General features: G+C 38.0%; 2 protein-coding genes and 1 long non-coding RNA gene across 4 annotated transcripts; 2 read left to right on the plus strand and 1 right to left on the minus strand.

The window, feature by feature from the left end:
• Positions 1 to 401: 401 nt before the first annotated feature.
• Positions 402 to 3,382, plus strand: LOC146714396 (uncharacterized). 2 transcript variants are annotated; one of them, XR_014918814.1, is made up of 5 exons: positions 402 to 690; positions 1,111 to 1,174; positions 1,533 to 1,685; positions 2,050 to 2,140; positions 2,746 to 3,382. It is a non-coding gene; the product is annotated as an uncharacterized LOC146714396 (long non-coding RNA). The 2 variants fall into 2 exon arrangements; XR_014918813.1 differs by having other exon boundaries at positions 402 to 1,174.
• An 873-nt stretch (positions 3,383 to 4,255) lies between these two features.
• LOC146714397 (kelch-like protein 33) lies at positions 4,256 to 8,252 on the minus strand. Its single transcript, XM_085450878.1, has 4 exons — positions 6,941 to 8,252; positions 5,913 to 6,861; positions 5,639 to 5,809; positions 4,256 to 4,891 (listed from the first exon to the last, which is right to left on the minus strand). The coding sequence occupies exons 1-4, from the start codon at positions 7,758 to 7,760 to the stop codon at positions 4,372 to 4,374; spliced, it is 2,460 nt and encodes an 819-aa protein (XP_085307004.1). The 5' UTR covers positions 7,761 to 8,252; the 3' UTR covers positions 4,256 to 4,371.
• Positions 8,253 to 9,355: 1,103 nt separating this feature from the next.
• Positions 9,356 to 11,394, plus strand: cbln11 (cerebellin 11). The gene is given in 4 exon segments (XM_085450881.1): positions 9,356 to 9,605; positions 9,608 to 9,757; positions 10,789 to 10,917; positions 11,111 to 11,394. Coding segments are annotated over 4 exon segments (786 nt in total). The 5' UTR covers positions 9,356 to 9,382.

Genomic DNA, 11,394 nt, shown 5'->3' on the forward strand with positions numbered 1-11,394 from the left:
TGTATGATAGTGAAACCATGAAAGCTCCAACACATACCTCAATTAGGGAACACTTGCCTTCAAAGTAAAATTTGTGCCTTTTGAAATGTGTTGGTTTAACCAATAAGGTGTATTTTTCACTTAAACAAATGGTCACTGCTTCTGGTTTTCATTGCACTTCAAGTCTTACTACTGCTCTGCAAGCTAAACAATACATGCAAACAACTCAACATCTTCCATCCAAACCATGGTTGACTGGGATAAACTGGTTTTAACCAAAATAGTCATAAGGAACAGCCTTAGTGCAGCATCCTCTTTGCAACTGTCAGCAACCTCCAGCAACCACTCACCAACTGGTTGGAGAATACATATTTTTTCCAAGCAACTTATGGTTATCAAAAGGTTTGCTGACTGGTCTGTACACTGAAAAAAAGGGACTGGCCATCTCTTGGATTTATGTAAGCATCTTGCATGTATTTAACACAATTGCCTCATGTTTTAAAGTTAAATGTAACTATATAGTGTAAAAACTACATGATATGCAGAAAGGGTGTATTAAATTGTTCATATCATGTTCAGGTGAAGTAAGTCAATAAGATAGCAACGTTAAATCTCGTGAAACCACGCGTGATTTCATCTCGCGGGCTTTGGATCGTGGTTTAAAAAAGGCATCCATCTCAGTCAAGTCGAGCAGCCAACTCTACGTTTTTGGTATGTCTTGATTTTTTGAATTAATATTTACCATATTTCAGCCAAATGTAGTTAAACGTCTAGAGTGTCGCCATGTAACATGCTAAAAAAGAGCCGTTAGCTTATTTGCTGTTTTATCTGTTGTCAAAGAATTGGCGCTTTTTCATTTGAATTTGTCTTTGGCACAAGAGCCGTAATATCACATTAAACCTAATTACGAGGCACTCATAACATAATTTGGTTTTCTGTGTGAATAGATTTGCCAACTGACTCTTCAGTTACATTGTGTATTTACTGCACCATGGTGTTAGTGAGATTTTGGACATTGAACAGCTTTAGCTAATATCATCAGCGGCATTATGCTAGCTTACATCCCTACCCCTCCTGGCCTCACCTGCTGTCCTTTTGTTTTTGTTTTTGTTTTTTTTGCTGCACATTGAGAGACGACCTCTATTCTGCATTTCACCAGGAGTCAGCTGATGGATTGTGGGTTCAAGGTGTTATGGTAAGAAAGTATATTCTATTTTCGTTTCTGTAACTTAATTATAATAGGTTTTTTATAATTATTAGGTGCATGCATACTCACCCTATTAATACAACTGAGAAATCCAAAATCTGCCATAGGTTTAACTTATACCTGTATGTATTGCCAGAAAGGTGATTACTGGACTCGCATTAATGCACACTTGAACTGAAATGAGGTTGTAACTTGTGGGTTGTTGGGTTGCAAATCAGAAACAAACATCTTTGGATTTTTTTTAATCCCATAAGATCTGGAAACACAGTTTTTATTCAACAAAACATTACTGATTAACCAAGCACAGTGCCTGCTGTTATTTCAAAATAATTTTATGTCATTTCAGATAAAATGCAGCATTCCAGTGCATCCCAACCATGCCTTTACAGTCAAGGTTTCTGACGGAGCTGAGTTTCTCTCTGACAGTCTGCTGAAAGTGTTTGCAAAGTGATCGGGGGAACAGGGCACAAAGCTAAAGGATGTAGCTGCCATTATGACAGTAAGAACTTTAAAATTCTTTAACTACAAAGTGTATATGTATTGCATTAGGTCAGTAAAATTTTTATGCTACATCCATTGAAACAGTCAACTATTACCTGTGAGTAATGATTCCACTAAAAGGATGCCATAATTTTCGTCATGCATTTACTGGCCCACTGAGAAAAATTTATCTTTTTTTAAAAATAAATGTTCTGGAAACTATATATCCATAAAGTTGATGTCAAACAGGAACTTTTGATATTGCTTTGTAGATGCTGGTGTTGCATGTTGACTGGTTTAAAAAGTCAAGAGTTTTTGTCTGGGATCATTTTCTTCTGTGCTACTGAAAAGTTCACAAATCTCTGTTTTCTTTGTTATAATAGTCAAGGATGACATTAATGCTCGGAGTCCCTCATCAAAGTGCTCCGCATCTGTGTGAAAGACAATTGCAACATCTTGGTGCAGGAGTTCATGGTGAGTGTTTTATGAGTAGATTGTGGATTTGCAACCTTTAAAAATGCATTTAGTTATCCACTTGATCCTCATTGGACTGGTTAGGACCAGTAGTCCTCTTTAATAATTTGAAGTTCACATGAGGCCTGGTAGTGAACTCGGCCGCCGGCCCTTGAGGCCCCACCCCCACCCCTGTATTAGGGGTCACATCAGTGTGAAAAAACTTTAAATTTGTCATTCTAATGAACAAAGGAAAATCCCACCAGTATTTACATTAGCTTTTGTTTGAAAAAAAAAAAAAAAAAAGACCAACTGACCAACAGCTAACCAAATTGTGGGGCTGAAAGTCTAAATTCTAACATCTTCTGAGTGACATAGCCTGGATTTCTGATGGGCCGGTGTCTTTCTAACAAAAACTAATGTAAAGCATTTGAAATTATTATGTTTTTCACCCTCTCTTAGAAACTCTGTTAGACCATGAATGGCAGCATGGCAGGCCACTCTTTGGCTATAGCTATTTACTATGTTGCTTGCATTGGTTTAAATTACTCTAACATTAGAACTGGTAGATTCAAAAGAGATGAGTTTAAAAAGGAATCTTAAAGAAATGTTTTGTGTTTAACCAGGACTTGACTGAGGCCACTGCACAGATTGAGAAAACCACAATGAACATCTGTCTCCAGAGATGCGCCAGGCAATGACTTTTCTGATGTTGTTCTTCAAGATCTGGATAACGTGATCTTTGCAGTAGCCATGCTGTTTGGACCTTTTTTATTCCTTCAAGATGAGTTACCCATCACAACTCTGCTACACTTTTGAGGTGATTCAATGGGTGGTAATGGAGTTGGATGCAACTCAGCTCTCAAGAAAAGCTCACAACTAAGACAAAACTGCTCCTGCAACGAAGCTCACTGTTATGCATGTGAGGTGACCAGCTCTAGGTGAGAGGACATTTAAATCTCACACTTGTTCTGCTGCATTTTTGAAGCTCAATTCCAGGAACGGATCGCAGGGTTCATTTTTATATACTCTGCAACTGCCATGAGGACGAGCTGTTTTTTGTTGTTGTTTGTTTTTCCTTTTGCTCTGTACAAGTTCTGTTTGTCTGTTTGGCAGCATTTTTAAATTTCTCTTTGTATTTTTTCTTTCTTTTACTAGTGAAGAGATGTAGCGTGAACAGTTATACAGTCTAAATATCCCATATGGGTCGTGTGAAATGGTATTTTCAGTTTCATTCAGTTGAAGTAAAGAACGTTGAATATTTCTAAGTGTGCTGTTTTGAACCAACATGTCACAGTATGATCAGTGCTGTAATTTTTGACAGTCACTGTATCAATGTTATTTTTGCGTCTCTTGAATAAAGTTTTTGACCTGCAAGTGCTAATTTCTTTAGTTATTGGGGTAAAATGGGTAGTGTTAATAGGAAGGTGTTTGCCAATTCAGTAACCTAATTTAATGTTAATGGAAACTAACATTACCTCAAATTGTTTAGTTATAATTGTTGTTTAACTGAATCTTGATGTCAGAGGCCTTAAATAGAATGTTTTGTATTGTTCTTTCCCAACATTTTTCAAAAGAAACAGTCTAATTTCTTTGCTGCGATTGATTCCAGAGAACACGGAAGAACTGACATTATTTAACTGTTGATTTATATAGATTCAGTAGAGGAGTAATGTCAGTTTAATTCTTTACCTACTGCAGTGAAATTAGACATGTTGTTTTGAAAGGTTACTGGTGGATGCCAGCAACCATCTTGGAAGAGAACAATACAATCTGTTATAAGGCCTCCATTTGAAAATTGTGTATTTGATACTAGAATATAATAGCAAAATGTAATTTGAAGATAACATGTAGTATTTAAGTGACCAAGTAGTATTGGGTAAAAGTTATTGAATCGTGTTGGGATAACGTGAGAAAATTGTGAAGGATTAAAATATTCCAAGAGCTCAAATTACTTCATCAAAACATGTTTAAGTCACATTTTATCAACACAAATTGCACAGGTTTATTGAACATGAATAAATTGTGTTAATTTAACTCAATTGTTTAAGTTGCTGCCAAAGCAAAACATCTGTGTGCAACAAATGTCCACCATTGAATTAAGTAAATCCAACAACATATTTTTTTCAGTGTAGGCCTGAGTGACTGAGGCCTTAGATATCCACATTTGAATATTTTACTTCTATTATTGCAGTAATTTCAGTGTTTAAACAGACTGCCTAGTTGAGGAGTGTATCATTTCAATAAAACAGTTACTGTCTGAGGTGCTGGGGCAGGTGCATCAGACAAGCTCGGATGTCTGTAACAGCTCCAGGCAATTTGCCCATGGTCTCCCATCTCTGCATGGTGGGATCAAAGCGGTGGACCAGTGCAGACTCACTGTAGTCATCTTGGCAATACCCTCCCAGTACATAGATCTTCTCCTCCATAACAATGGAGGCTGCACCAACATGAGGCATGGGCAGTGACGCAAAAGTAGTCCAGCAATCAGCCACAGTATCATATACCTCACAAACTAGTTGATCAGTGTAAAACTTCCTTAGGTTACAGACTCCACCGGCAACATATAGATGACTCTGTAGGACTTCCATGCAATGCTGGGCTCTATCATAGGTCATGTCTGCCAGGTAGATGGTTCCCCTCTCTGGGTGGTACAGACATGTGGAAACAAGGCACTCATATTTGCAGTTGAAACCTCCAGATATGAAAATCTCTCCATTAATGATAGCAGCAGCATGCCCACTCAGAGCCAGGTCCAGCGGTTGGACAAAGCTGTGAAACAAGAGAAGCCAGGCAGTCATGTCCAGATGGACAGTTGTAAGGAAATTTTTTTTTTTTTTTATCTGCCTTGAATCCAATATACCACAAAATGGCATTACTTGACATATATGTAACTTTAACAAAACAATTTTATCAGAAATCATGTGAAATATAAACACATGAACCTTCCAGTTTACATTTCTGTGATGACAGCATGACTTTGGACGAGGTGAAGGCAGCAACTTGGATGAATCCTCATTAAAGTCTGAATGTTTAGATTTCATTCTTTAACTCACAAATGCTATAACTGAATGCTGTAATGATGTAATAGACAATATTTATGTTGTTTTGCTTTCTTTAACTTGCATTTCTGTTTAAGATGCACCACCATACCTGTGTAACTTTCCACCTGGTGAAACCAGAACAGCAAAATACGAATTTCTTTAAAACATGAGACATTTCTGGGATTACAGTAGTGTGAAAAACCCATTTTTTGGTGCATACTATAATTCAAGGGCAAGACTGACATCTGCTGTGGAAACCATGGTACTGCATTTGAATTTAAGGGTAAAGCATGAAAAACTTCTATCCATTATAACTATTATAAAACTTGACTCTTTTCATATTGCCTCAGTCTTTTAACTTTGTTGGCTGATTGGTATGTCCACAATTCAAAAACAGATATATTATTCAAGCCCAGCTAAAATATCCATCATCCATTATTCAAGATTCTGTTTCATTTTAAATAACTAATTTTACCTCCAGGAGTCAGTGTCTGGGTTGTACATCTCAACACTGTCTACGTTGGTGTTGATGTCTTTATCTCCACCAATGGCATAAAGATGTGATTCACGTACCACGACTGAGAGGTTACTTCTGAACTCCTGCATGTCTGCCAGCCTCTTCCAGCAATCATTCACTGGGTCATAACTAGCATGAGTGCGATAAAAAAAAATAAAATGTGATATATGTAACAATCTGTTTTTGTGAATGTAAGAAGATGTATATTCATGGACTAATAGTTTTTATTTACCTGTAGGCAGATTTCATAATGTCATCCTTTGCATAAAAGAAGCACCCTCCAATCACATACAGCTTCCCATCCATTACGGCAACTCCATGCCTAAACTTTGGTTTATCTGGAATCTCAGTTAATCTCCTCCACTCAACGTCCTTCACCAACCCTGTGCCACTGCGTAGGGAGTTTGCAAACCACACTTCCCTGCTCGGTATGCGCTGACCAACATCTGGATTCAGTTGGTCTCCTCCAACCAGAACTAGAGTATCTTTTGGTCGCCTGATCCGCCAGTGATCCTGGGACTTTGGAAGGCTGAAACCAAATTCTTTAAGTGCTGAACCATAAAGTTCCACCTCTTTGTTGCCAAAGCACTCCATGCGTAGATTAATGGCTCTAACCTCTCTGAACTCTCGAAAGGTCATGAGGGGGAAGCGAACTCCAGTCATGAGTAAGCCTGCATGGGCCAATCTTTCTTCGGGATCAGCCTCAATCCATGAGATTACGGCTCGAAATACAGCCAACTCTGAAGGTACACAAAGGCCATCGCAGCGAAGGAAGCTTAAAAGCTTTTCTGCTTGTAGGTCCTGAAACTTTGTTGTGCCTGATACTTCCATAAAGTTCCTCAACACAAAGTCATTGGCCTCCTCAAGAAGGTCTGATATTTCATATGCTTCAGCAAAAGATGCCACATCCAGGCAGGAGCTTGCCTGGATCTCTTTTTTCATAAAGTTGAGGCAAATTGATAGAGCAGATTGGAATTGAAGCTGAAGCGCCATGCAGGTAATCTCAAAAACAGAGTCCCAGCTAAGTAGAAGGATCCCACTGTATGAGTAGCCAATAAGAGCCTCTAATTCACATGTAGACAGGAAAGGAAGGGCAACACAACTCTGATGGGATTCCCTCATTCCACATGTGAACATGCCACGGAAGTAATCACTGCTTACTGCCAAAACAATTCTGTGGACTGAAGAGAGACAAAAGAAAAGCTTAAACTTTGACCACTATGATGCATTCATTAGGATATCAAAAGCAGTTGTACTAACCATGGAAAAAAGTTCCATCCACGTCCAAAATGACATCACACCCCACTCTATCTGCCCACAACTGTTCAATGGACCGAAGAGTAGTTTTTATTTGTTCTAGAGCAGAGATGGTTTGTGCTTCTTTCTTGAAACATTCACTGTTCTCCTTTCTTTCCTTGTTTTTGCAGATGTCCACAAGTCTTGGAATTGCAAGAACTTGAGCTGCAGCTTTGATCCGGGCCATATTATCATTGTTCAAAGATGACACAAGCCCAGTGTAGGCAAACTCAACAACAGCCTGAAGCCCAATATGGTCAACCTCTGAACTCAATTGCATTGACCACCTCTGGACTCCATCTTTGTCCTCGCTATTGTCAGATTTCTCCTCACTTTTATCCTGTAGTCTTTCCAGAAAGAAGCCACTGACAGCAGCCAAGATAAGGGAGTGCACTTGGAAGCTTTTCTGATTTTCAGTTGTCAATGTCAGGTCCGTAAGAAGAGATGAATCCAAGAATTCTTTCAGAGCTACAAACACCTCTTTAGGGTAGGTTTTGTTGTGGCATGCCTGGACTTTATTCTCTTCAGCTCCCAAGCTTTCAGCGCTTATGTGCTCCGCAATTCCCTCCTGACTAGTACCGTTCATTCCATCTCGAGTCTCTTTTTTGTCACTCCTACTTGTCAAGCCCATTCTCGAATCATTGTAAGCAACAATTCTTCGTAGCTCCCGGTTGTCCTGTTCTATACCTTCACCACCTTCTTCAACAACTCTTTTCCTTCTCTCCTTCTCTCTCCTCCACCGTTCTTCCCACTCCATTGGCAAGTAACGCCTTGTAAACTCCATGTCATTGGTTATTTTCTTTTTGAGCAATAGCTACTTTTGTCTTTTCAGTTACTTATGCCATCCAGCAAAAAAAAAAATACTGTTCTAATGATTTTTGCTACTTCCTATTTAAATCCCCCCTGTCGTTCTCTGTCTTGGTCTCAAGTTCACTTTCTGCATAAACAAGCAGCTATTTATAGCTACTGGGTCACATAGGTTTAATTTCAAGTGAGGCTTCACATGGTTTGTACTGATTCAGAATAAGGAGAATAGAGTTTTTTTCTGCTACAAACATTTCACATTAAACAGGTATTAAACTGAATGACAGCAATTGGCCTTAAATATAGTTAGGTTCTATTAGTGATTATTAAAGAGAAAATATTTTACAGTTCTCCAGTTACTTGCAGTAATGGAACTTTTTTTCTTAGAAATAGGGATTGATACACAATGAGGAGGAAGGATTTGATGGCATAATCTCTGGGAGATCTAATTGCAGTGGGAAAATTGTACAATACTGCACAGACCTGAATTAACATCACGTAATTGACAGGGGGCTGCATAGGGTACTAATAATAAGTAACATTAAAACAGATGCGCACTATTGACTTATTCGATTTGTTATCATAATCTCTTTAGTAGACAGTAGTAAGAGATACTAGTCTTAGATTTCCACAGCATTGCTGGTGCAGCATAATTCTCTAAATGCTATGTATTAAAATTTTGAGTCTTAAGTAAAACTGCTTAAATTTGCAATGTTTTGTAATTCAAAACATTAAAATAGATACAATGTGAATCTGGTGGTTTTAAGGTTGGTTGATGGTTACCACTCGTATATTAAATAAATAAATACCCTTGCAAAAAGGTATCATAAAGAATTATATAAAAGATCTGCCATCTTAAAAGTGCCATATCTAGAGTTAGAGTTAGGCTTTGGGTGTAAGCTTTGGGCTGTGATGACTGTACAAAACAAAACTCAACTCTAATCTTAACCCTGGACAGACACAGATGTCAAGTGGTATAAACATCCAACCAGTCTATGGCTGAAAACTAAATGTACTTTCATGAACAAATGTCACCAATCTATGCGGTACATCGTTTTTTATATCTAAGACACACCAATATCAGTGGTCAATAATCAATAGTAACTTTATTGTCCCCAATGGGAAATTGATTTGCAGTATCAAACAACACATACACAAGAAAAAAAACATTTTAAATAGTTAATATTTTACATGGGGATAAGCAAAAACAAAGAGGAGCTAAAACGTGGTCATGCTGTTATCATAGTTTCTATATCTCTTAAATTACTTTTACCCAACCCCTTGTTTCTCCTACAACCCTATTCCCATTCCACGTGCAGATAAAAAGCAGGTCAAAGATAAAGTCACGTTTTCTGTTTGTAATCTGGTGAGTGTGATAAATGTATATTCCATTTCCAATGCTTTATTTAACTCATAAAAGTCCTGAATAACAAACTGGCAATAAGGAAAAAGGTTAAAGTTTATTCCATCATCATAAGATTATATGATGTTTTTCATCACTTTATTTCTAATAATTAACCCAGACCCTTTTATAAATAGGTTCTTTACACCGTGGTCATCAGTGAAACACACAAATCGGAGAAATACCATCTAACCTGGAAAATGGAGAGATTAACAGTAATTATTCTTATTTGTTTACTTGCTGGTTTATCTGAATGTGAGGAAACGGGTGATCAGAATGAAATCAATCAGAACCTGATCACTGAGCTCTCATATGAAGATACTAAGGCCGAGAACAATAACGACGTGTCAGCTGACCCAGGGTCTGAAACAACAGCCCCTCGGACAGTAAGCAAAACAACTGACCATCTATGTGAACCCAACATCATATGGTGCTGAAGGAACTGGGGGCTCTAGAAGAACGACAGAAAGCCACTGTGAGGGCTCTTGAAGAAACAAACAGAAAGCTGGAAGCCAGTGAGAAGAAGGTGGCTGCACTTAACAGCACACTGACTGAGCTCAGGACAATGTATGAAGGTAATATTTGGTAAAAATTAACTGAATGAATGAATAAAAGTAATGAACTTTGCAGTCATTGTGCCATGTAACTTTTCATGAAGTCTATTTTACAAAATAGTCTTTTATTACTCATTTTTGATGATTGTTGTTACAAAAGCATTTTAGTTATAATACTAAATTTAATTTATTGCAGGCGAAAAATTAAGCATTAGGGAGGTTCACATGTTTGGTGCCTACAGACAGATTTCTTCTATTTTAGCTTCTCTTCATTTGATGTCTGTAAAACCCAGAATCAAATTTGAAATCCTTCTCTCACAAGGAACTCACGGCACAATATTGTCCGAACAGAGTACTTAGTCTCAGGCTGCAGACTAACTTATGGTTCTGAGTTTGTGAGTAGAATGGGAGGCAGCGCGTTCAGCTCTCAGGCCTGTCTCTTATTCAACCAGCTTCTAATTTGTGTTTCAGGTGTCAGGTACAGTACACTGTCTACTTCTCTCTTCTAGATTAGGTTTAATACTTTCCTTTTTTATAAAGCTTAGTGCTCAGGCTGCTGGAGGATCTCCAATTCTTTTCCACTCCCCTTGTTTAATTCCCCACATGTTTATATGCCCTAACGCATTAAACTTTTTCTTCTCTCTTTGTCTCATCTCTCTCTGATATTATTGAATTCATACTTAGTTGAGGTGAAAGGTGACTGTTTTCTGCTGATTAAATACTGGCTAAATACTAAAGCTCAGAATTAATCAAACCAAGGCTCAAACCAGATCTGGTGAAAAACAGATGTTATTATTATAATTTCTTTATAACTTCTAGTAAAGTTTCAGTTCTTGTGAGCTTCACTGCTGTTGTACTAACAACAAAATGAAAAGGTGTCACTGTGTGTTTAAACAATTCTAGCTCTATAACATTTAAGAATGGTGGCAACATTATAGTATAATAATAAAAATATTAAATAATTTGAAAACTGATTATTCTTGTTATTGTTACTTTTATTTATTTATTCATTTGGAGGAAACAAGCTAAAATATATTTTCTGGTGTTTTTAGGACAACGTCAGGTTGCATTTTCTGCTGCTTTACCCACAGAAGCCACTATTGGGCCAGCAAATTTTCTTTACCCTCTGGTGTACAGACATGTTCTGTACAACGTCGGAGGACACTACAGTCCAGTAACAGGTTAGAAACCAGTGTGGCTGTGTGTGTGTGTGTGTGTGTGTGTGTGTGTGTGTGTGTGTGTGCATGTGCCTTCCCCCTGTTCTGCTGCTGAGAATTTTATAATCTCTAAAAAGTATTTCTGTTCAGTCTGTTCTATTCAGCAGGAGCATTATTGGATTAATTGCTGTTACTTTCTGGTTGTTTTTCGATGCAGGGTATTTTACAGCACCAGTTCAAGGAGTCTATTATTTCACCTTTTCTTCTTTCCGGTGGGCAAGAACCACTGGAACCAGTGGTGGCAGTCTGTACCATAATGGAAACCAGATTGTATCATGGTATGGTCACAGTCAGGCTCATCCCATCAGTGCCTCAAACAGTGCAGTCTTAATGCTACAAGTTGGAGGCAAGGTCAATGTTCGTCTTTGGGATAACCAACAGATCAGTGATAATGAAAATAAGTACTGCACATTCACTGGATTTTTGCTTTTTCCAATGTGA

Source organism: Copadichromis virginalis, linkage group LG3 (genome assembly GCF_057382275.1).
Source record: "Copadichromis virginalis isolate Kocher_CV1m ecotype Utaka linkage group LG3, C_Virginalis_male_GT1.1, whole genome shotgun sequence".
Taxonomy (NCBI): Eukaryota; Metazoa; Chordata; class Actinopteri; order Cichliformes; family Cichlidae; genus Copadichromis; species Copadichromis virginalis.

Excerpts from the sequence above, each read along its gene's own strand:
- LOC146714397 (XM_085450878.1), bottom strand. The coding sequence starts at position 7,760 with ATGGAGTTTACAAGGCGTTACTTGCCAATGGAGTGGGAAGAACGGTGG. Across the intron at positions 6,862-6,940 it reads GGATGGAACTTTTTTCCATG|TCCACAGAATTGTTTTGGCA; the intron begins GTTAGTACAACT and ends GTCTCTCTTCAG. Across the intron at positions 4,892-5,638 it reads CCAGACACTGACTCCTGGAG|CTTTGTCCAACCGCTGGACC; the intron begins GTAAAATTAGTT and ends CTTGTTTCACAG.